General features: G+C 42.4%; 1 protein-coding gene across 1 annotated transcript; it reads right to left on the bottom strand.

The window, feature by feature from the left end:
• Positions 1–213: 213 nt before the first annotated feature.
• pyya (peptide YYa) lies at positions 214–21,325 on the bottom strand. Its single transcript, XM_028818846.2, has 4 exons — positions 21,200–21,325; positions 13,270–13,457; positions 2,530–2,610; positions 214–691 (listed from the first exon to the last, which is right to left on the bottom strand). The coding sequence occupies exons 2-4, from the start codon at positions 13,455–13,457 to the stop codon at positions 667–669; spliced, it is 294 nt and encodes a 97-aa protein (XP_028674679.1). The 5' UTR covers positions 21,200–21,325; the 3' UTR covers positions 214–666.
• Positions 21,326–24,506: the final 3,181 nt, after the last annotated feature.

Here is a 24,506-nt window from a genome sequence, read left to right on the forward strand (position 1 = left end):
AAAAGGCTCTATATATTGGGTAGATACACATGAAAGACACTATATATTAGATAGATTAATACATAGATGATAAAGAAACTATATCAGACAAATAGAAAAAGCACTAAATATGTTGTAAGTATGTTGGTGGAGTGTTGTATCCTGTGGTGGTCCGTTGGTTTTTGATGTTTTACCTTCGTAATGCAAGGCACACATCATCTTGAGATCCTCCTCCCAGTTTTAATCATCCATTAAACTTTATTCTCACATAAGCATTTTTACAATACAAACAAAAGAATCTCTTTTTTTTTTAATAGTGCTTTTGACTTCTTATATTTTTTTTTTCCAATGTCATTTCTCATAATAAATTATGTACAATTGTCCCTCTATAGGTACACGCCAAATTAAACCAAAAAGTGATGGAGGGGATAAAAGGGAAAGGGCAGAACAAAAGCCGAGAGAGAGAGAGAGAGAGAGAGAGAGAGAGAGTAAGAGAGAGAGAGAGAGAGGGAAAGGGAGAAAGAGAGAGAGAGTGAGGGAGAGAGGGAGGAGAATTGCATGCTGCGAAGGTCTGAACACAATTAGGAAATGTCTGAGTGCGGCCGTCACGCTCCTGCTGAGGGGCTCTTCAATGCGCCAGGCTCCCAGTGGTGGGCATGACACCAGAGTTGGAGAGAAGGTAAGGAATCACCACATGTAGGAGTCATCAAATCTGAAAACAAAAATACAACAACAGGACAAGTCAGGCTTTCATGGATGTTGGGCACACTTGAGTTCACACCAAACACGCGGGAGTCTCTGAACCCCCCAAGGTGACTGAGAAATGAAAGAGAATCTCAGCTCCCAAGCTCATTTTAAGTGTGTGGGTGGCTTTAGTTTCTCTGTGCTTTTTCACAGATACGAGACGCTCACAGTAGCTGAGAAGGGGACTGCACTCCAGTGGGCTTCTTAAAAGAACGCTGCAGTTTCGTGTGCTTAATAAATGTGAACTCACAGCTCTGACGGGTTTGTGAGAGGAAGATCTGGCCAAGACAATCCACTGGACTTTTGCTACATGAACAAAGCCTGTGTTGGAATTTACTTTGACTTACAGAAGCCTCGTCAACCTTTAAGAAATATGGGAGTGAAATGTGGGGACACTGTAGCTGTTAGATGAACAAGTAAACTTGATGGACAGAATGTTCTCCTCTTGTTTGTCTAATTTCTGACGTTCTTACCCAAGAAATGAGGTAACCTTTAATCGGAGAATCGGAGGGCCTGAAAACGGATGGAGAGATAATTCAGACTTATAGGATTCTCAGAGGGTTCAATCAGGTGATTCAAGCAGAATTCATCCATGAAGAACTGAATTGGAACCATCAGAGAATCCAAAAACCTTAAATGAGGACATCAGGTGGTGACTACATGACCTTACTCAGGATAAGGCTGTATAGAAAAGGACATGAAGTAACCCTCATGTGGACTAGGGGTGTGACCGTAAATGGATTAATGGGGCCATCAGACATCTCGAAGACTTCATTAAAGTAAATCCAGAAGCATTTGTCCAGTAAGCTGGTGAAACTCAAAACTGAGGACACCTAGTGGCGAATATAGGAAACTGTGCAGAAATCAAAGTGACATAACTTTGAATGGGGCTATGTGGGTCTGAAAATGTAGACGGGAGATCAGATCCTTCAGAATTGTAAAAGCTTCCAATGGCCCACAATCATTAGAATTCATCCAGTGCAAAAGAGAAACACATAGATGAAGAACCCAAGTGAAGATGATGGCGCCTTTGGTAGATTAAAGCTGCATAGAAACTAGGGCCAAGGTTATCCAGGTCTTTGGACAGCTCAAGGACTTCATCAAAGTGAGTCCAGAAGAATTCATCCACTCAGGACACCTAGTGGTGACTGTAGGAAACTGTGCAGAAATCGACTTGATCTGACATTGAATCTGAAAATGTACTTGGAAAATCCATCCAGTGAAATAGTGAAAGATATAAATGAGAACACCTAATGGTGACAAATTAGGGGGGACAAAGGTGGTACAAAAATGTAGATGACATAACCCTGAATTCAAAAACGCTGGTTGGAAGTTAACATTTGGTTTGAAAGTTGTTTCTTTCGGAACTCGTAAAGCTTCAGTTAAGTTCTGGTACAATTCACCTAATGAAATAATGCAATATGCAACTGAGGACACCTAGTGGAGACAGCACGACATTACAATGAATAACAGTCAGTCATGTTATCTGAAAAATGAGATGAGACCACCTTGAATTTGAGTAAGTGGGTTTGAAAATATTGATGGATAATTCAGTCCTTCAGGGCCCCAAAAAGCCTCAAAAAATGAAATTCAGCAAAGAAATGTGTGCACGAGGACACCTAGTGGTGACAGTGAGATTATACGCATGAAAAAAAAATGGTACAAAAATGAGGTGAGGTGAGGATATTTGAAACTAAACATTTGGGTACCACTTTAAAAAAACGTAATAATTTTTCAATGAGGCTGGGGAGGTTAATAGAACTCAGTCTCTTTTTTCATTCACTAATCCCTTACTCTTTTCCTCACCTTGTCCGGGTGCTGCGCTCAGAATTATCGCCGAACAGCAGATCAGACAGCACAGTCTCAGGACTGGACCTCTTACCATATCTGGGGGTGAGAAAAAACACAATTCAGTAAATCACAAGATAACATCGCAGAAGAAACAGGAGACTTCACATTACTTAAAGAGCCACCAAGACGTCCAATATATTTGTTGAGCATGTGAGATGGACATTGCCGTTTAGAATCATCGCACTTAACCTCATAACAGATGGACGCTGGTAAGAGAAGACACTCAAATAATCCACCGCCTCATCAAAAACTCCCACACTTGCAAAAATGAGAGACAAAAGGCTGACCAAAATGTTCCTGCTTTTACTGAATGCTACTTGATGGTTGGTGGGGTATGTGGAAGAATACGTGTAACTTCAGTACAATTGGACAATCAGTACTAAGGTGGTGCATGGCGTAAGAATCTATGGAGCGAGAGTGCTCATGATCTGCAAGCTTCCACTTAGATCAACTCAACTGTAGACACCTGACCATCACACCTTGTCACACATGTGCACCTGGGGATCATCTTCTTGGTTCAGTAAGATAAACAGTAGCACTCCAGGACAAGAGGGGGTGCTGCCACTAACTGGGATCACCTCTTCTACCTGAAGTTCCAGGAAGCCGTCCAAAGGAAAACACCTAACCCCACCCACAATCCCCAGCAAAGGCTCCGCCCATTCCAGTTGGACAACATAAAACCGAATGAGCCCAGGAAGGTGGAGTCTCATTATGACCCAGCGAATCACAACAAGGCAGAGCACCAGTGTGACAGACAGCAACCTTTAATCCATTTGGAGAATCTTCCGTTTTTGGGCTGCTGTAACAAATCTTTACATTGTGCCCCCTCACTGGGCCTGGGACCGCCAAGTCAGAAGTTTTGTTTCTGTTGAATTTTTTTTCCATTTTAGTCATTCTAATATGTGTTCTCAGACCATACTGTGTATGTCTATCTATCTATCTATCTATTACAGTGCCTTTTAATCTATCTATCTATCTTATAGTGTCTTTCACTCTTTAACTCTATCTATCTATCTATCTATCTATCTGTCTATCTATCTATCTATCATATAGTACCTTTCATTCCTATCCATCTCTCTATTATATAATGCCTTTCCTTCCTATCTATCTATCTATTACAGTGCCTTTCACTCTATCTATCTATCTATCTATCTATCTATCTATCTATCTATCTATCTATCTATCTATCTATCTATCTATCTATCTATCTATCTATCTATCTATCTATCTATCTATCTATCTATCTATCTATCTATCTAATAGTACCTTTCATTCCTATCCATCTCTCTATTATATAGTGCCTTTCCTATCTATCTATCTATCTATCTATCTATCTATCTATCTATCTATCTATCTATCTATCTATCTATCTATCTATCTATCTATCTATCTATCTATCTATCTATCTATCTATCTATCTATCTATCTATCTATCTATCTATCTATTACAGTGCCTTTTAATCTATCTATCTATCTATCTTCCTGTTTTGGTTTAACAGAAGAGTAGTCTCACTGAAGCCATATCTGTAATACATCTGGAGACAACCAGGAGTGAATTTTGCTTTAAACAGAGTGGTTACAATTAGACGGGTCTCAGATGATGCTCCACAACATTCACCTTCTGACTGCACAACTAAACAAATAACTCGAGAAATGTAAATTGGAAATGCAAACAGGCCGTGACGAAATAGCTGCAATGTTTTAACACGTTGAATACCCACAGACCACAACGCCCTTCCAAACTCTGTGCTGTTGTTATGTCATCTAGTGATTCTGTAGCTAAAATGACAGAGAGATATCATAGCAGACAGAGGCATGTCTCTAATGTGTGGAGCCAAGCAGTTGTGGTGGTCTACATGTGTGTCTGTCTCCATCATCACAGCATTTAATACAACAGAAAAATTAATTATTAACATTCAGTTACCTTCTGCTCTTGTGCTCCTGAATGGATAGGTGCAGTTTTAGCTTGTTATTTCTGTCTCTTGTTCAGTTTGTTTTGCTGTTTTCTGAAGCCCCGCCAATAGTTTAAAATGCACGGACTGGAGAAGCTGGGGATGGTTAGGTTTTTATAACTTTGGACAATGGCTATCCTTTAGAATTCTGTTACTTGAGGTACTTTTTATCCCTGGGGTGGTTAGGGGTAGGGTCAGGGTCAGAGTTTAGGAAGATGACTTGCAGGGGGAGCCTTTGCAGTGCATGATTTCACAGAACTATGCTCCTTTTAATGGTCTGTCCCCTGGCATGTCTGGCACCCTTGAGACTAAAAGGAGAGCGCTGAAGTCCTTACCACCTGCTGGATTTCCACCACCCATCAGCAGAGCACCTGCAGTTCACATCCAGCTCAAAGAGCCCACCTTTCCACTTTGTCTTTGAGGCTCAGATTCCCATTCACTTTCTTCAATGCCAAATGACAGCTGTGCCAGTCTCGGTATGACAAACCACTTCTGGCCCGGGAAAAATGCCAACGTGCCCGCAGCGGTTAAGCATTCATGAAACCTTATAAGCTGGAGAGTGTAGAGGAAATCGGAAACCCGAGTTGCCTGATAAGCACAATTACTTTCATATGACAGAGCACCCTGGTCTGCCAAATAATATCATTAGTGTCCGCCTGGTCTATAATGGACTCTTATCTGCAGCCTGTGGCCCAAAAATACAACTAAATCTCAGTTTTGTTCTTCCCTGTTCTTGATTTAAAATGTCATGTCACTTATCCATACCAGGGTGTTTATTACTGGAGAATCCACCCACTGCCCTCTGTAACTTAGCTATGATGTGTCCATCTGCGTCCTAAAGGAAGTTACAGTGGATATATATGAAAGGTGCTATATAAAAGATAGATAGATAGATAGATAGATAGATAGATAGATAGATAGATAGATAGATAGATAGATAGATAGATAGATAGATAGATAGATAGATAGATAGATAGATAGATAGATAGATAGAATCTGAACATGACACTTGGCGCCCTTCTGTCCTGAGATTAGCGGATGGACTGAAGAGTAGATTAGGACCCCATGGCTGCAGAAGAGACAGGGCAAGCTGATCTCAAATGCTGAGGCCTAACCATTTATTAAAATGGCATTTTTACTCAGCGTTAGCCTCTGAAGACGGTCAAATGTCACTTGGATTGAAGCAGCAGCCTGGCCTCTGCTGGGAGCCGTTTCTCAATATACTAGACGCTCTGCAAAATGTCAAGGGGGCAAATGGTTTGTTTAAAGAACACAGCTGCCTCGCCAATGCAAACCCTGGCAATTTATTTTGCGGGCCTACAGTGTGCGGGTAATGCAAAAATAAAGAAAAAAGAAGCACGAGGCGCCTCGACGGCAAACTCATTAACGCCTGCAAAGCAGACACGGTAGCCGTGTGGTTTTTAATCAGGGGCGCTGGCGTTAGGAGAAGAAAAGACAATAAAAATGCAAAACAAGAGGAGGAGGAGGAGGAGGAGGAGGAGGCTTTAACAAAAGGAGTCTATGCGGAAAGAAAGAAAGAAAGAAAGAAAGAAAGAAAGAAAGAAAGAAAGAAAGAAAGAAAGAAATGAAACAGAATCTTTGTAATTAAATGATAAAATTGAATGCAATTAATAACATTAAGGAAAAGAAAGAAAGAAAGAAAGAAAGAAAGAAAGAAAGAAAGAAAGAAAGAAAGAAAGAAAGAAAGAAATGAAACAGAATCTTTGTAATTAAATGATAAAATTGAATGCAATTAATAACATTAAGGAAAAGAAAGAAAGAAAGAAAGAAAGAAAGAAAGAAAGAAAGAAAGAAAGAAAGAAAGAAAGAAAGAAAGAAAGAAAGAAAGTTTAATCTTAGTTGTATAGTTAAATGACAAAAACCAAAGGAAATTAGAAAATACTAATCAGGAAGGAGGAGTAAAGGGAAAAGCTAGCTCTTTCAAGAAAGAAAGAAAGAAAGAAAGAAAGAAAGAAAGAAAGAAAGAATATGAAAATTGAATCTTTGTCTTTAATTAAATGATAAAATTGAATGAAATTAGTAATATTAAGGTAAAGGAAGAGCAAAGGGAAAATGAAGCTCATGTTAGAAAGAAAGAAAGAAATTAAATTAAATAAATGAAGCTGAATTTTTGTTGTGTTTTTAAATGAAAAAACTGAATGAAATAATTAATATTAAGAAAAAGGAAGAGTGAAGGTAAAGGAAGCTCCTTCTTCAAAGAAAGAAAGAAAGAAAGAAAGAAAGAAAGAAAGAAAAAGAAACTGAAGTTTAACATTTGGTGTATAGTTAAACGATGAAATTAATAATATTAATGAAAAAGAAAGAGTAAAGGGAAAAAATAGCTCATCCTTAAAAAGAAATGAAGACGGTAAACTGGCTGAGTTCTTTCGGGTGTCTGTGGACCGCCACTCCTCTTTGCGCCAGTGGCTCTCCTTGACGCTCTGCTAGAGGAGTGGAAGTTGATGGCTCCTGTGAACGCCTTTCCCGCTGGGGCACAGGCAGCATTTTCTAGGTTTTCCACTGTTTTCTCAGGATGGCAGATGGCTGACGTGGTTCACCACATACAGTACCTAACTGTGGGCACAAAGATTTGTCGTAGAGTAGTGTTCAGGAGGTATCATTCATCTCATATGTTGCAGATAAGGTGCCTAATAATCTGTTGCCTTTTATAGTTTGCGCAAATGAATTCCACTTTGTCTTTTATTCTTCTTCCTATTCCTGTTCAATTTACAGCAATTAGCGCACTGCTGCCCTCTGTTGCCCACTAATGGATGCAATTTCTAATTTTCTCCGTAGGTCCCTTTTTTCCCTGCCAATGCCCACCCATTAATTTACCAGAACCATTTATCTACTGGGTGGCAGGTGGCAGAGCCCAACCTTGCAGCATTTCAGCATAAGGCAGGAGGCACTAGAATTGTTGTGCCACTCCATCTGAGGGTGCCTTCATTTACACAGTCTCTCATAATCTGGATTATGTCTTCAGTGGCTACTAAGGAATAAGAGTTTTAAGTGCATCCATTGGACTCTTCTGTTTGCGTATCACATACAAAGCCTTTGCTGAGTTCTTCCTACGGAGCAGTAAGTGACCGGTAGACGCACTTTAGGCCAGCACAGTTTTAAAGTCTGTATTGTGAGACTTATTAAATTCACATTAAGTCCTTGTTAACTAACTGAATAACGCATGCATGGTAGTTCCCTTATGTTAATATGTTAAATTTCTTCATTATTTTTTTCTGTGTGCATTTAGTCTCCAAATATATATATATATATATATATATATATATATATATATATATATATATATATATATATATATATATATCCATTCATCCATTTTCCAACCCGCTGAATCCGAACACAGGGTCACGGGGGTCTGCTGGAGCCAATCCCAGCCAACACAGGGCACAAGGCAGGAACCAATCCCGGGCAGGGTGCCAACCCACTGCAGGACACACACAAACTAGGGCCAATTTAGAATCACCAATCCACCTAACCTGCATGTCTTTGGACTGTGGGAGGAAACCGGAGCGCCCGGAGGAAACCCACGCAAACACGGGGAGAACATGCAAACTCCACGCAGGGAGGACCCGGGAAGCGAACCCAGGTCTCCTAACTGCAAGGCAGCAGCGCTGCCCACTGCGCCACCGTGCTGCCCATATATATATATATATATATTTGTTATTAATTAATATTCGCAATTGCAAATGCTGTGTGTGCCTGTTTATTTGGTTTAATTCAGGCATCCTTCCGGCCATTATCGAACCTGTTTAATCCGGTTCAGATCTTGATAACACATGTAGCGAGTGCCAGGCGCCAAGAGTTTAAGTGCACAAAACTCCGCCCATCCAGCCGATTCCTCGGCACCGCCCACTTCGAAGTCACAGGACAGCGCGCCAGTGAGCCGTCGGTCTCTTTTTGATCTTCTGATTAAAAACACAGAAAAATCATAACCACAAATATTACACTAAATATAGCGGGAAAAAACAATCTTTTCTTTGACATAAACAGCTCAAAGCGGTTTCAGATTTTGGCAAGAATTTACCGATCTCCGCCTCTGCCTCTTCTGATGTTTCAATACACGTCAGATACGGCTACATAGCGGGATTTTCATTCGCAGAGCTCTCTGATTTTGTTAGAGGGAGGCGCTCAGCGTTTATTGTGATTTAGTGCGTCTAGCAGCTCTTTCGGAAATGTTCGACTGGCCGTATCTCGTATTATATAGGAATCTTTAAAACATAATAAAAGCATCGTAAACAAAGTTGTAATTAATGAAACCTAAAGGTTGCTCTGAAGAACTGATCATTTTGTGCCAGTGTCTGAAGCGAAAAAGAGTTTTTCCATTCGTCTACACAAAAACAAAAAGGGAGAGCTGTACGCCCATATAACAAAACGAAAGAGGGACACACTTTGTGCGAAGTGTACCGAGGACTGCACTTCAGGAGTACGATTCCCTCGACGTGGTGACAGGTCCTGGTCAGCACAAGAGCCTTCATAGTACCGAGAGCTTGTGGGAAGTGGCGCTATGAAAGAAAACGCGACGATAATCTGAAGAGTAAACTTTTAGATGTTCCGCAACTGCATGCTGAGAAAACGACGAGCAAAACGTACAAATGGAGTCCAGGTGAGTGCGCTGGGGTGTACTTATCGTGAGTGCGTACTTGTAGGTGTAGGTTATCAGTGAATGAAGCGTAAAGTATGAGCCACAGGGTTGTCACGTTTAGTTTTGCTGTTAAGAGTGTGATAAACAGTAAATTAGAATGGGCGAAGCATAATTGAAGAACCTGTGGATACCAGGGGGTGCCCAAGACCCCCAACCGCCCATGCCCCCCCCCCCCCTCCCCCCTCCTCCTCGATCACCAGACACAACTCAAAACTTCTTCGTTCTTTCTGCTGTTCCCTTTAGGGGTCGCCACATTGGATCATGTTTTTCAATATACAATAATTTACTTACAGGGTTAAATGAGTCTAGCACAACAATAACGCACAATTGGTCACTTTCCGTCTCCATCCACCATTTTTCTCTGAGTGTCACCCACCTCCTCTGACTCTGACTGACCGTCTGGTGCAAATGAGGTGTGCCAACTTTTACGCTGGACCCAGTTTCTTCTGGGGTCAGAGCATTGCACATTGGAAGTACTTCTGGGTCAGGTGGAAGTCCCCTGAAGTAGGGACAGGGTTCCCCTGCAGCACCCCCTGGTGGTACCCCAGGACTACAGCTCCCACTATGGGTTGCAAATGAAATTTCCACCAGAGGGATGCTTGTCACTCTGTGTACTGGGGGAATAGGTAGCCCAACTAAACAGCCACCTTCTGTCCTCCTGACCTGGAAAGGTACCAGCAAGCAACCCAGCAGGGATGCCTGCCCATCCACTGAAAACTCTCAAGCACACCTTTACATATTTACGTTATATCCCAAGTCAAATATTATAAATTGCTCATAACATAAATCTTATTTACAATAACACATTTAAAACTGAGAAATTATGAAAAAGTACACAAAACGATTTTGAAATGATGGAAGACTGTTGTCTGCTGATTGTATTTGTAACCAAATAAACACTTTACTTTTTTTCAAACTAGTTTGAAAACGTGCTCATGGCATAACATTCAGAATTTCTGAGATTGGATTTGCTGTTTTGAAAGACATGCTAGGTAGTTGGATTGCTAACGCTAAATTGTGGGGGTCTGGGTGTTTACAATGCTATATACAAACACGTTTCCTCTGCTCATACACACAACAGCTCTAAAGAATAAAACCAAACAAATCCAACTTCAGATCCCCTCTTTATTACTGGTGGGCTCTAAACGTCATCTTGTGCACTTGCTGTGGCGTATCGCTAAGTCACAGTGCCATCTAGAGAAGGAAGGCCACGGTGTCCCTTTAAAATGGGGCGGTGACATCCATCACTTTCAACTCTGTGACGGCCAGTGTGGTGGGCTGGCCTGGTCACATCACTTCCAGAGAGGCAGACCGAATCAACACGCAAATTAAAAGGGCAGGCTCAGTTACGGGGCACACTCTGGACCCCCAGTATAACAAAGGCATGAATGTGGTCGACCAACAATAAGCTGGTAAGCCCATCAACAAGAATCTGGAAATGCTGGGAGGAGGCTGCTGAACTGGTGTGGGACTGAACACGGTGGCCCTGGGCATCTCAATCGGTGCGGGAAGGACCAGGTAACCAAGGAACTTAAAGAAGGCCGGCTCGGACCCCCGAATCTCAGCAACAAGAATACATTCCATTATTCATGTTAACTTCATCCTCTTTTACCTTTTTAAGTAACAGTTCTTCCCTTTTAATCTGCTTGCCATCACCCATATGCTAAAGATGCTCTTGGATGTTCATTCATATAAAAGCTTTGAATGAACAAGAATCGGGACTACAAGGGAACAACACGCATGTTGCATGGGGCGCTCCAGAGACGTCTTTCTTCAATGCTGTTCTTCTATACTGGCTGGCATCTTGAGAGCTTTTATATACTAGAGACGAAGGTAACCAAAGAATCCACCGAGTTTGGGATCAAGAAACTCCCTTTCAACAGCCAACTCAGATCGTATTTCATTTACAATATCTGAACAGTCCTACGCTTGCACAAATTGTGTCTTCTACAAGTCCCGGCCTACTTGGCACACTTTTCAGTGTCTTTATGGTTTTGTTTTATTACTACACATTTGAAAGTATCGACTCTTCATTAGGCCCCATCGTCCCGTCCCGTTCTCCTACCAGTGTCATTGTTAATGATACACAGTAGCTGTGCCCGTCATTTCCTCCAGAGGACCACACGGTCTTGGCTAGAACAGGGGTCCCCAACTCCGTTCCTGGTGGGCCACAGCTGCTGTAGATTTTCATTAATTTTCTAAATTATCGGCCTGTTTTGCTGCTAATTAACTTCTTTTGAATTCATTTTAATTGATTTGTTTTTTTTTTTTTAAGATTTGTTCCCCTGAATTTCTTCATCGTTCCTCTGAATTGCTTCATTTCTTTCCTTAAATGGCACCCAAACAGAAATGAAATGTGAAGTGAAGGAGTCAACAGAAGACCAACTAAGTCGGGGCCTCAAACTCCAACCAATTTCACTCTAACCAGTTACTTAACTAAGCGCAGAGTCTTGTTGTTAATTAAACCCATTCTTGAATTCCATGGCTCTCATTGTGCAATAGCAGACGTGTCCGACATTGTGGATCTTCTCTTTTCTAAGAGCTCTTGTTCAAATGTTTTGTGGACCTTAGCAGACCAGCATTCCTGAGATGTTCACCTTTCTTTATTTTCAGATATTGTATGATGGATAGACACACTTTGCTGGTCCTGTTTTGTGTCTCATTATTGTTTGGCTGCTAATTAAGGAAAAAGAAACAATTAAAGGGTGGAGTCTTCAAGAGAAGGTCAATTAAACTGAATTCAAAAGAAGTTAACGAGCAGCAGAAACAGGTCACTAATTAAGAAAAGGGTTAGAATGAAAACCTGCAGCCACTGTGGCCCTCCAGGACCTAACCCTAACCCTAACCCTAACCCTAACCCTCCAGTTGGGGGCCCCTGTGCTAAGCAAATAAATGTCAATGTATTTATAAATGTAAACTCCTAAAGCCAACGCCTCTTTTAAGACTATGAAAATGAATGAAAGCAATCCAGGGTGGTCACTGGACAGCAGCTGTGACCCCACACTGACCACAGGTCCTGCACCTCACTTCTCAGAAGTGCAACACTGGCAAGGCTGCGTGAGACGAGTCCTCCCTCTTCTCATCCCCCCCATCAAGGTGGCTCTGTGCGTGCATGTGACAGCTGACAGCCAATCAGAGCTCACCTGGAATGTATAGAGTGCAGCAATGAGGAATAAGAAACACTGGGGGGGGGGGGGATTTGGACCCCACAAAGAGAAGAGAGGGTCGTCTGTCTGATGTTTCGTGATGTTTTTATATACCACAATAGAATGGATAAAAAAAAAGTAAAACAAGAGCAAAGATTACGTAAACCCCTCGCACAGACCCCGGCGTCGTTATTTGGATGTCAGAAAAAGGCCAGAGCTCCCGAGACTTTGGAGAGGGGAAAAGTCATCGTCACGCAGCGATGTTGTCATCCCTGCAGTTTCTCAGGTCACAAGATCAACAAGTGCAGTCGTTACGTTTGACAAAACCGACTAGTAGTCCTGTAATGTGGCTTTACCTTAAGAGTCGATGAGCTCCCCCCCCTACCCCCCCCCCCCCCCCCACAAACTAATAGAACATGATGCACATCTGGCACGACAAGGATGGCTGATAAATATTTTTTAAAAGTAAATTTTAAATTTCCTTGAATGACTCCCCCAGTCCCTGACCATTTCAAACACATGCTACACATAAACTCATCAAGCGCCCTGGTCGTTCATTTTAAATTGAATCTGATTATTGCATTAAAGGCAATTGCTGAAATGAGCCATTAAAAAGATTAATGATTATCTCATTTTGCCGAGGTAATGTTCCAAAAAAAAGAAGGAAATTAGAAAAAAAAAAAAATAATAAGTCGCTCAACTCGTCAGTTGGGTTTATGACGCCTTGCGCTCGCTCCGTGCGCTTCTTAATGGCAACGCTGCTCTTATACGGCTTTATTGGATATGAACAGAGTCACTCGGTGGTTCTTTTGAGGGATTAAAGCAGTCCTTAATAATAATAATCATCATCATAATAATAATAATAAAGAGATAGCCTGGGGGGCACTTAAACCTTCCAGAGCATCACCCTTCCCCTCAGAGACCCCCGCACACTCACCTCTGCCTGGTGATGAGGTTGATGTAATGTCTGAGTGCGGAGTAATATTTCGCCAGCTCCTCGGGGGGCGCGTCATCTCCAGGATTCTCTGGTTTAGGAGGGTAGGCATCGACAAAAGTGCCCAGGCATACCAGCACACAGAGGACCAAGGCTACCATGGCACTCCAGGGTTTGACAGTCACCACCATCTCTGCAAGGAGAGAAAACCCTAACGGTCAGCGTTAGAACCTGCACAAGCATCCCATCTCCTCCTCACCGAGGTCCTTCATCAGTGGGTTTAATGGGAGCGAGCACAGTGAAGTGCGATTCAGCTTGGCATGGAAAGGAACTTCAGTGGGTAAGATGTATCTGCAAAGTGTGTGGAACATTGAATTACACTGTGCAGAAGAGCAGGATGAAGGATAGCCAAGCATCAGCCGTAACCACCTGCAGTTTACAATCCATTTGAAGCCTGCCCAGTACTTGTATGGGAGACCAACCAGGAAACATGGGCTGCTGCTGGAAGACCAGCAGGGGGATGGTACCCTGTAGTCTTTGTGTGAATCCTAATGCCCCCCAGTCTGGTGCTGGGAACACTGTGATGAAAAAAAAACTGGTGTCATCCTTCGGATGAGACATAAAACGGAGGTTCTGATTCACTGTGGTTATAAGAGACCCCTGGACATCATTCAAAAACAGTTGGGTGTGCCCAGGTGTCCTGGTTATATTTCCCCTCATGTGCTGGTCATTCTGGCCTCCTAATCATAACCCTGTCCCCTTATTGTCTATCTCCCTCCCACCCATTCAACCACCTAATAGCTAATGCATGGTGAGCAGACTGACACAAGAATGGCTGCCATCAGATCATCCAAGTGGGTGCTGCACACTGGTAGAGGTTGAAGTGGCTTCCCTACTGCTAGCGTAAAGCATTTTGAGTGTCTAGAAAAGAGCTGTCTGCCTATCTAGCAAGCTATCGATGATATGGCACCTTCTAAGTAGTTATCGATGATATAGTGCCTTCTGTCGGTCTATGTTTGTTGTGTGAGGTTTTGTCTGGGCTTAAGGGATCTACCATGCCCTCTACAGGTCACATTGTCAATCTCATATATAGTGCCTTTCATATCTCTCTATCTATCTCTCAGATAGTGCCTTGTATCTGTCTTTATGTATTGGGTGTAGAAGTGTCTGCCACCTCCTGGCATCTGCTACTCACCCTACAGGTCACACTGTATATCTTGTATATAGTGACTTTCATTCATATCGTCCTCTTATATAGTGCCTTTTCTATCTATCTATCTATCTATCTATCTATCTATCTATCTATCTATCTATCTATCTATCTATCTATCTATCTATCTATCTATCATATAGTGCCTTTCACATATCTATCTATCTATCTATCTATCTATCTATCTATCTATCTATCTATCTATCTATCTATCTATCTATCTATCTATCTATTATATAGTGCCTTTCACATATCTATCTATCTATCTATTGAGGCACCCGGCTGGGATTCCTACCCGGCCTGGACACTGGGGAGACAGGAGGAGGGCTCATGCCTCCTCCAGACCACGAGGGGGCGACCGTGCCTGATGGACCCTGGTGTGGCTGAAGTGCTGGGGGGAAGAAGAGAGGGAACACCCGGAGTGCTCCCGAGGAGACTGCCGGCACTTCCGACACACTGGAGCATGTCGGGTGGAAGATTGCCGGTGCACACCTGGAGCACATCCGGGTATGGATAAAAGGGGCCACCTCCCTTCATTCGAGGCTGGAGTCGGGTGGAAGAGGACAAGGTCTGAGAGAAGAGAGAAGAGAGAAGGAGGCGGGCTGAAGGCATTCTGTGGCTTTGGCCTGGACTGTTGGGGTGATTGGTGCTGTGGCACTGGGTTTGTGCACTTATAGATATTGTAAATAATGTAAATAAACGTGTGTTGGGACTTAAAATGGTGTCGGTCTATCTGTGTCTGGGCTGCTTCTCACACTATCTATTATATAGATAGATAGATAGATAGATAGTGCCTTTCACATATCTATCTATCTATCTATTATATAGTGCCTTTCACATATCTATCTATCTATCTATCTATCTATCTATCTATCTCTTCAGAGGTGGGCAATGTTGGTTCTGGACGGCCAACCCAATTGCTTAATTAGAAGCCAATCCTTGCCAATCTCAAATCTTATTTGATTTCATGGCTTCTTAGTCTGCAATGTTTCATTCTTATAGTGTAGATTTTTTTTCCTTTACAAGAATATCATTCAAATGATTTGAAACCTAATATGAATGCCTTTCATTCTGTCAAAATTATTAAACCAAATGGTGCATGATTAATCCTCACAGGTGTAAATGGAAACAAGCAAGATGGAGGACCGGTGGCTCCTTTGTCATTGGCAGCTTATTGCTAATAAGGAGCCATTAAAAAGAGGCAATGCAGCTGTTTAAGACTGAAACAACAATTAAGGCTGGGGAACCTTGACAAGCAAGACGACTAAAATGAGGCAGAAAAATGTTACTTGAGCAATAAGTGCTTCACCAGCAATAGATGATTCTGCATTAACAAACTGGGTTGGAACAAAAACCTACAGCCACTGTGGTCCTCCTGGACCGATTCTTCCCACCCCTGTCTTATATAGTGCCTTTCCTATCTATCTATCTATTTATTATATAGTGACTCCTGTCTATCTTAAATAGTGCCTTTCATATTTATTTATCGAGTATATAGTGCCTTTCCTATCTATCTATCTATCTATTATATAGTGCTTTTTGTCTATCTTATATAGTGCCTTTCCTATCTATCTATCTATCTATTATATAGTGACTCCTGTCTATCTTAAATAGTGCCTTTCATATTTATTTATCGAGTATATAGTGCCTTTCCTATCTATCTATCTATCTATCTATCTATCTATCTATCTATTATATAGTGCTTTTTGTCTATCTTACATAGTGCCTTTCACATTTATCTATTTATCGAGTATATAGTGTCTTTCCTATCCATCTCTCTTTTCACTGAACCCACACACATTGCTTTTACAGTTGTAAGCAGCCAGCAGCACTGAGTGCACACACACACACACTAACTTAGGGTCACCAAGTAATAAAACTTTCATTTCCATGGGAAATGAGTAAGAAAATCAGAGAACAAGGAGAACTTGCAAAGGTCGCACAGGCAGTGACTGACAGTGCTAACCACCACGCCACTCCAAAGAACGCCAATCAGCCGATTCCATTGAAACCCCAAAGTCCTTTCATGGCCTTGGGGGGCAGAAGTCGATATTCAGAGAGCCCAGTCATTTTCATTTCAATATCCAAGGCTTAAAATAAAAAGGACCCTAAGGTGTTACTAAGTGCCATCTTAGGAGTGAAAGTGCCACAGTGGTTCTTCAGAGCAATGCCACGCTCCCAGAAGAACCATCCCCAGGAAGGTTTCTGAAAGAACCAGTTAGTTATTTAAATTCCTAACAGGCTCCATAAATATCCATGAGTAGATGATAACAGATTTGTCAAGTCCCAGTGGGCTCCTGATTTTAAAGGACCCTCACTGCACACAGTCATGCAGGCGAGCTTCAAATTTTCTGTTGTGTCCCGTTTTGGTAGCCAACTAGACATTAAAGATTTCTCTTTGGCACACTGGGCTCGTGATTCCCCCCAGGACTCTGCTCAGAAGAAATACATTTACATTTATTTGCTTAGCAGATGTTGTTATCCAAAGCAACCTACAAAACAGGTCAACATAATCGAGTAAACATCAGTCGGGGGGACTGTTTAGGAACACGTGATCATCTCAAGTGAAGAGCTGAGAACAAAATACGAGCGAGTTGTAATTCTCAGATTTACAAATCCTTACAATTTCAAATGCCACTGAACATGCTTACTCTGGGGGTTTTATGATGGGCTGGCAGTCCACCCAGGGTTTGTCCCTGATTTAGCCGTCGAGACCGACTCTGCCTCTCATAAGTGCATCAACTGAATCAGACAGTTGGGTGGCATGGTGGCACAGTGGTTGCGCAACCTTCCTCACAGTAAGGGATCAGGGTTCACGTCCCAGGCCCTGGCTGTGTAGAGTCTGCATGCTCTCCCCGTGTCACTGTGGGTCACCAGGTGCTCCAGTCTCCCCCCACAGTCCAGTGACAGGCAGGTTAGGTGGACTGGCATTGCTCAAGTGGTCCATGTGTGTTCGCCCTGCGATAGACTGGCGTCCTGTCCAGGGGTTGTTCCTGCCTTGCGCCCTGTGTTGGCTGGGATTGGCTCCAGCAGACCCCCGTGACCCTGTAGTTAGGATATAGCGGGTTCGATAATGGATGGATGGATGGGTCCGACAATGAAAAAACTGGGTGGGGTTTTCATGTTTTTGCCCGTTTCAATCCTTCTCAGAAAATGATTGTGTTGGTTTGTATTTGATTTTTGAATGAAAATAAAAATATGCCCCCCCCCCAAAAAAAAAAACTAACAATTTATATTTTTTAATGTTAAACATTAATTAAATTATGTAGCAGTTTTAAAGTTGAACAAACCAGGCGTGCCATGAAAATTATGATTGAAAGCGTCGTGACCGACCGCACAGATGACAGTTTCTAAGAATGGTGTGGAAAACGTAACGATCTTTCCGGATCAGCTTTCTCGTTCATCTCACGACACATCAGACCTCGTGTGTAGGGGGACAGGCGTCATTTCACCCATCTGTCTAATTAACCAGCTTATTTAGGGCAGGGGCATAAGGCAGCCGCAGCCCATGCAACAATCATAGGGCAGAAAACAGGAACAACACCTGGCCATGGCACAATCAGGCCAATTCAACTAACATTCGTGACACGGGACTGGTAACGGGGAGAACAAGTAAAGTCCACGCAGGGGATTCCTTAATGCGAGGCAGCGGCGCTACCACTGCGCCACCATACCACTCTGACGCTTTTCAGAATGGACGCGTCCTCGTGTCGCGTGGTGCATCGCTGCCTGTGCAGCCACCAACGTCCGGTGACACCGACACAGGCTCGAGCCTTCTGTCCTCGTCTTGTCAGCAACTTGAAGCAGGCGGCGGTTTAACGAAACACAACCTCAGATTTTCAGAGAACCCAGGAGGTCTTCATCTAGAAATTGAGATGCGCCATTAAACGTAACTGGAGCCCTAGCTGGGAGCAGAAGAAAAAAAAACTCTCCCACTTTTCAGATGTGGTCTCTGTAAACGTTCAAAGACACCAATTCGTAAAAATACCGCGTGCTGAAGGCGGCTCTGCTACAAGCTTGTCGATTACACGACTAGCGGGGGGATTTGGGGGGCTCTGCGAACGCGCGAAGACATCGATTAGGAAAGGGGAGACAGCTGAGCGCCGCCCCTCCGCGCACCTCTTCAGTTTTATTCTGTCTCCAAAAAATGTTTCAAGTTTCCCCCATCTTCGTTAAAATAAATATAATTCTCTTAGTTGTAATGAAAAGACAAATCTCTGACAGAGTTCTGTGATAAACAGACACATTTTTTAACAAGAAAGAAACAGTGAATCTCCACTACTCCACCACAACTCCCCCATTACACTCCTCCTACTCCACACACATTCAAATAATTATCTATGATAGATCGATAGATTTTTGCATTATAGTAAGCATAAACAACAAAGCTGAAGACCATTGCAAAAAATGAATAGATAGAAATATAGATAGATAAGGCACTGGAAAGGCGCTATATAATAGACAGATAGATAAACAGATAGATAAGAAAGACACCATATAAGAGGTAGATATATGTGAAAGTCATATACGATCACGATTGACAATGTGACCTGTAGAAGGCGCGGCAGAACCCTTAAGCCCCAGACAAAACTTCACCCCAAACAGATAGATAGATAGATAGATAGATAGATAGATAGATAGATAGATAGATAGATAGATAGATAGATAGATAGGCATGAAATGCACTATATAATAGATAGATAGATAGATAGATAGATAGATAGATAGATAGATAGATAGATAGATAGATAGGCATGAAATGCACTATATAATAGATAGATAGATAGATAGATAGATAGATAGATAGATAGATAGATAGATAGATAGATAGATAGATAGATAGATGTGAAAGGGACTATATAATAGATAGATAGACAGATAGATAGACAGATAGATAGATGTAAAAGGCACTATATGATAGATAGATAGATAGATAGATAGATAGATGTGAAAGGCACTATATAAGGCTGTTGTAATAATAGATAAAATCATTTTATATGATTAAAAAGAATTATGAATATACAGGTAGATATGAAAAGTATTAGATTGCATTCAACTGAACATAATTAAGACTATTTTATTTTTATTTACTTATTTTTTAGGAAGTATCTGACGCCTGCCAACTTGTTTATCTACGATCTTCAGCGTTACTCATTAACCGACGTCTCCAAATTCTTCCCGGATTTGATTGCAATGCAATTAATATTAATTTGTAATTTGCATTTTAATCTTTAAATTAACAAAAGCTTCATTAGTGCAAAAAATGAAAATCACCAGAGGCCTGTAGTGTAATAAAGTGTAGTGCAGATTGTCAGATAAATCTCTTTTGTGACACCAAGATCAGTATCTCACGGTTAGTTTTTTCCGATATTAAAGTTTTTTACTCCACTCGGCCTCTCTTAATCTCTTTAAAATTAAGTTTTGCAAATGGAGTTGAGAAAGTAAAATTAAACAAAAAAAAAAAACAAATAAATAAAAACCCACGAACAGGGGACAAAAAAAGCAGGCATACTTAAAGAATTTGCGTCGGCTGTGCATCTGCGCCGATCACTGACGAGGCCGACTGCGTAAACGGCTTTTAATAGACGAGCGATGACGTCATGAGCTTTGGCCACCTGAAAGGCGCCCCGCGCTCCTCGCAGACTGTCAGGCGTCCACGATCGTTGTAGTTTAGTAAATGTGGCTTGGAGGTTGATCCTGAAAAATATGTTCATAGAGTAATCCCTACCATTAAAATGAATTGGTATTTCGAACATCTTTTGTTTTTAAGACAATACAAGCTTCCATTTGTTTCAATTGATTGAAAACGCACCCTACACTCTTAAAAATAAAGGAGCCAAAGTGGTTCCTCAGAGCAATGCCACAGGGGAACATTTTTTGCCAACCAAAGGAAGCATCCATATAAGGGTTTTCATAATGAACCTTAATTTATTTAGTTCTGTAAGACGATCCATAAAGACTTCCATCTGCATACAATCGCTGCGGCTCAGCTCAGGTTTTCTTGATCTGCTCCTATCCTGCTAGCTCACCTACTAGACGTTAAAGATTTCTGTTTGCTCCACCTGTCAACGACCCTTTCAAAGCCCTAGGAATCAACTTCACATGCGGATAGCCCTTTCGCACAATAAATTGCTTCTTTGTCGCGCAATGGCCCTAAGAGGACCCACACCGCCCAGTAAAGTGCTATTGCAGAATCGGGATTAACAGGTGAAATGTTCGCCTTTGTAGATTTTTGACGGAAAAAAAGCAGAGGTAAACGGGTTTCAATTCTCCTGCCACTTGCCATTCGCCCTTCTTCGTCCCAGCAGAACTGCGTCTGCCACAATAACTAAAGCACATTACACGCTCCAGCAACTGCGCTGCTTCAATATAACGACATCAGCGCCCTCAATTTAAAAAGGACATATTAAGTGTATAAGTACAATAATAATTGTAATGACTAAATTCGATTAGACGGATGCGAGGTAATAATGCTAATAACGGAACTGCGATTTAAAAGACGATTTTAGGAGCTTAGCCGGCAAACAGACGAGAACAAGGCGCAGTTTTCCAAGCCCCTTTAAATCCAAGGTCGCATTACCTTGTACTCGGAGGAAAACTTTTTCTTCCTATATGACCCCGCTTATATTCTTCTCTGTCTTAGTCTCGCACATATCATTCCCACTTCGTTTCGCCCACTTCAGCACAGATTCACGGAATCAACACAAAGTCTGCTCTACTCACTTTTTTTTCGTTTGTTTTCTTTTTCTGGAAAGCTGAGAGGGTCGCGCTGCTGCTCGGCTGTCACGCGGGTCACGCAGGTGTTGAGTATCCCAGGCAGCAATAGGCAGTGATGAGGGTCTGCAGCCAAGCCAGCTTAAATACTCACGAGTGTCGTCCCCGTCGCCCTCAACGCCCCCCCCCCCCCCCCCCCCCCCTTCCCGCTGGCTTGGCACGCAGACCGGAGCCCCCCCCCCCCCCCCCCCCCCCCCCATACACAGTCCTCCGCATGATGGGTAACTCATCACCAGCTGCTAACAGCCGCTGTCCAACCTCGTTCCACACCCCCTCTGTCTCCATCACTTGCAGAACATGGGTGCGAAGTGACAGCCCCCCCTCCCACTCCATTACACACACAATCTATAGCACCTTTCCCATTGATCTCCTTGTAGTGGAAACGCGATATGAAAGCTTTAGCCATTTAAGAGACTGAATGTGCGCGCAGCTCAGCAATCGTTTGGATTTGCTGTGCCTTAAGGTTGCACTTTTTATGTTTTATTTTAAAATGGATGCATTAATAACAGCCATGCCACCTGCATTTCAAGCCCAGAATGTTCATGCCAGGCCAGGCCAGGCCACTCTTAACAAAGCTGGTTCTTTAAAGGCCTTTTATGGTTCCTCACTCTCACTTAACCAAACGCCATTTCATTCTCTTAATGGTTCTTTGCATCTGAAGTTGGTTCTTTGTGCTTTGATGAACTTCCTGATATGTAGAAAAAAACCCTGAAATCTTTAATGCCTAGCAGGACATAACAGATTAAGGAAACCTGAACTTAGCTGGTGCTATTGAATGCAGGGAGGGTCCTTTAAAAATCAGGAGCCATTGGCATTTCACAAATCTGTGACCATCTCTTCATGCTTATTTTGTGGGCCGGTTACTGATCTACTTAAACAAAAGTTCTTTCTGGGACCTTCATGTAGATGGGTGTTTAAGGAACCAAAAATAGTTCCTCTATGGCATCGCTCTGAACAACAACAACAACAACATTTATTTATATAGCACATTTTCATACAAAAAGTAGCTCAAAGTGCTTTACATAATGAAGAACCACTCTGGCTCCTTTGTTGTACTTGGATGGGAGATCATTCAGATAAAGCTTGGGGTGGCTGCTGGAAGAGGCGTTGGTGAGACCAACAAATAGAAAGGGCATAGTGAATTCATAGTGGTTCAGCTTGGCAAGGAAGGGAATTTCAGCTGGTAAGAAAATGCATGGAACATTAAATGATGTCTGTGCAGAAGACCAGAATGAAGGGGAACTGTCCATCCATCTATAGTCAGCCATAGCACCCACACTTTAGAATCCAACTGAAGCCCACTTGTACAAGAGACCAACCATGGGCTGTGGCTGGAAGAGGTGTTGGTGAAGCCAACAGGGGGAGCTTACCCAGTGGCTTGAGTGTGGATCTCAATACCCCCCAGAGTAGTGATGGGGGCACTGTGATGTAAAAGTGTGTCGCCTCCCTCCACGTGAGACATAAAAACCAATGTCCTGACTCTCTGTGGTCAGTAAAGTTCTCTGGGCATCCTTTCTTGAAGAGTATGGTGTTTTGACATGTCCTGGCTAAATCACCCACCATGGCATAGTCATTATCCTCCATTAATTATTCCCTGCCTCTAATTAGCTAACAATCTCTCACCACCTAATAGCTCATGTGCGGTGAGCAGATGGCACAGTGGATGCTGCCCATTGGTGGAGGTTGTGTATAGCGCTTTGAGTAATGAGAAACATGCTATAAGAAATTATTATTATTATTATTATTATCCATCCATCCATTATCCAACCCGCTGAATCCGAAGACAGGGTCACGGGGGTCTGCTGGAGCCAATCCCAGCCAACACAGGGCACAAGGCAGGAACCAATCCCGGGCAGGGTGCCAACCCACCGCAGATTATTATTATTATTATTATTATTATTATTAACACCCACTAACCTATAGAACTTTTAAGGACCACCATCCATCCATCCATTATCCAACCCACTATAGCCTAACTACAGGGTCACGGGGGTCTGCCTGGAGCCAATCCCAGCCAACACGGCAGGAAACAAACCCCGGGCAGGACGCCAGCCCATCACAGGGCACACACACACACACCAAGCACACACTAAGGACAATTTAGAATTGCCAATCCACCTAACCTGCATGTCTTTGGACCGTGAGAGGAAACCGAAGTACCCAGAGGAAACCCACGCAGACACGGGGAGAACATGCAAACTCCACGCAGGGAGGACCCGGGAAGCAAACCCAGGTCTCCTAACTGCAAGGCAGCAGCGCTACCCACTGCGCCTCAGGAGCACCATGTTGCCGCCATATTGTTACAACATTCTATGATCTGATTATTACTGTAATTATTTATTTTTTGGCTGACACCTTGGTTCAAAGCGACTTACAATATTTGACAAACAATTCACTACATTTATTTATTTATGGTAGCTTTTATTTCTAGCTTGATGACAGGCAGGTAAATCGTTCTGGTCAAGGTCTCACGTATTCTTTTCATTCAAGATCAGATCATTTTAAGAAAACGTTCAAACAACAATGAAGAAGGAAAGTTCAAAGTACGGCGTTTCGAGCGCGCTTGAGGATTCGGTTAGAATTTTTTTATGGCGATCATTGCCAGTCCAAGGAATACGAAGCCCTTTAACGTGTAGTGAAGACTTTCTCGACGGTTCGATTTGCATTAAAAAAAATCTTGTTTTTCTAAAAGCAAATAACGACAATTCAAAGAGCAGCGGAGACGAGAAGCAAAATGAAACGCGGCATTGATTATTTGACATCCCGCGTCTGGTCGCGACCCCATTGACTCTTCTTTAACAGTCATAAATACGTCGTTAACTTTTACGGTGCCGTAAATTAAAAAGATAATGTGTGCACATTTCTAAAGCGTATGGTTCGTTAATTTATTTTTTTTTAGCAAAGTTTCGTTTTTTGTGTGACTTTCGAAGTTAAGTTTGAACCTCCAGGATTAATTTTGGGTTGACGGTCTTGACGCCTATAAATAATATAATCAGCTCTCAGAATACATCTGATATTCTAAACATCTGTTTTGTAGTGTTTAAATTGAACCCGTGTCCGATAACCTGACCAGTCCAGTGTTGGCCCTTCTTTGTGCCAAGCTGCGCCGAGTTAATCCCCAAGATCCTGAATTGGGTGCCCGAAGGTTAATCTTTGGCTTAGGCAGAAAATGAATAGATGGACGAATGGATGGATTCATTTTAGGAGGAACGCTCATTTATTTTTTGGGGATAAACTTGAAAAGACTGGCTGGTGA

This window comes from Erpetoichthys calabaricus, chromosome 14 (genome assembly GCF_900747795.2).
Source record: "Erpetoichthys calabaricus chromosome 14, fErpCal1.3, whole genome shotgun sequence".
Classification (NCBI taxonomy): domain Eukaryota; kingdom Metazoa; phylum Chordata; class Cladistia; order Polypteriformes; family Polypteridae; genus Erpetoichthys; species Erpetoichthys calabaricus.

Excerpts from the sequence above, each read along its gene's own strand:
- pyya (XM_028818846.2), bottom strand. The coding sequence starts at position 13,457 with ATGGTGGTGACTGTCAAACCCTGGAGTGCCATGGTAGCCTTGGTCCTC. Across the intron at positions 2,611-13,269 it reads AACCTCATCACCAGGCAGAG|ATATGGTAAGAGGTCCAGTC; the intron begins GTGAGTGTGCGG and ends TCTCACCCCCAG. Across the intron at positions 692-2,529 it reads GAGCGCAGCACCCGGACAAG|ATTTGATGACTCCTACATGT; the intron begins GTGAGGAAAAGA and ends TTTTGTTTTCAG.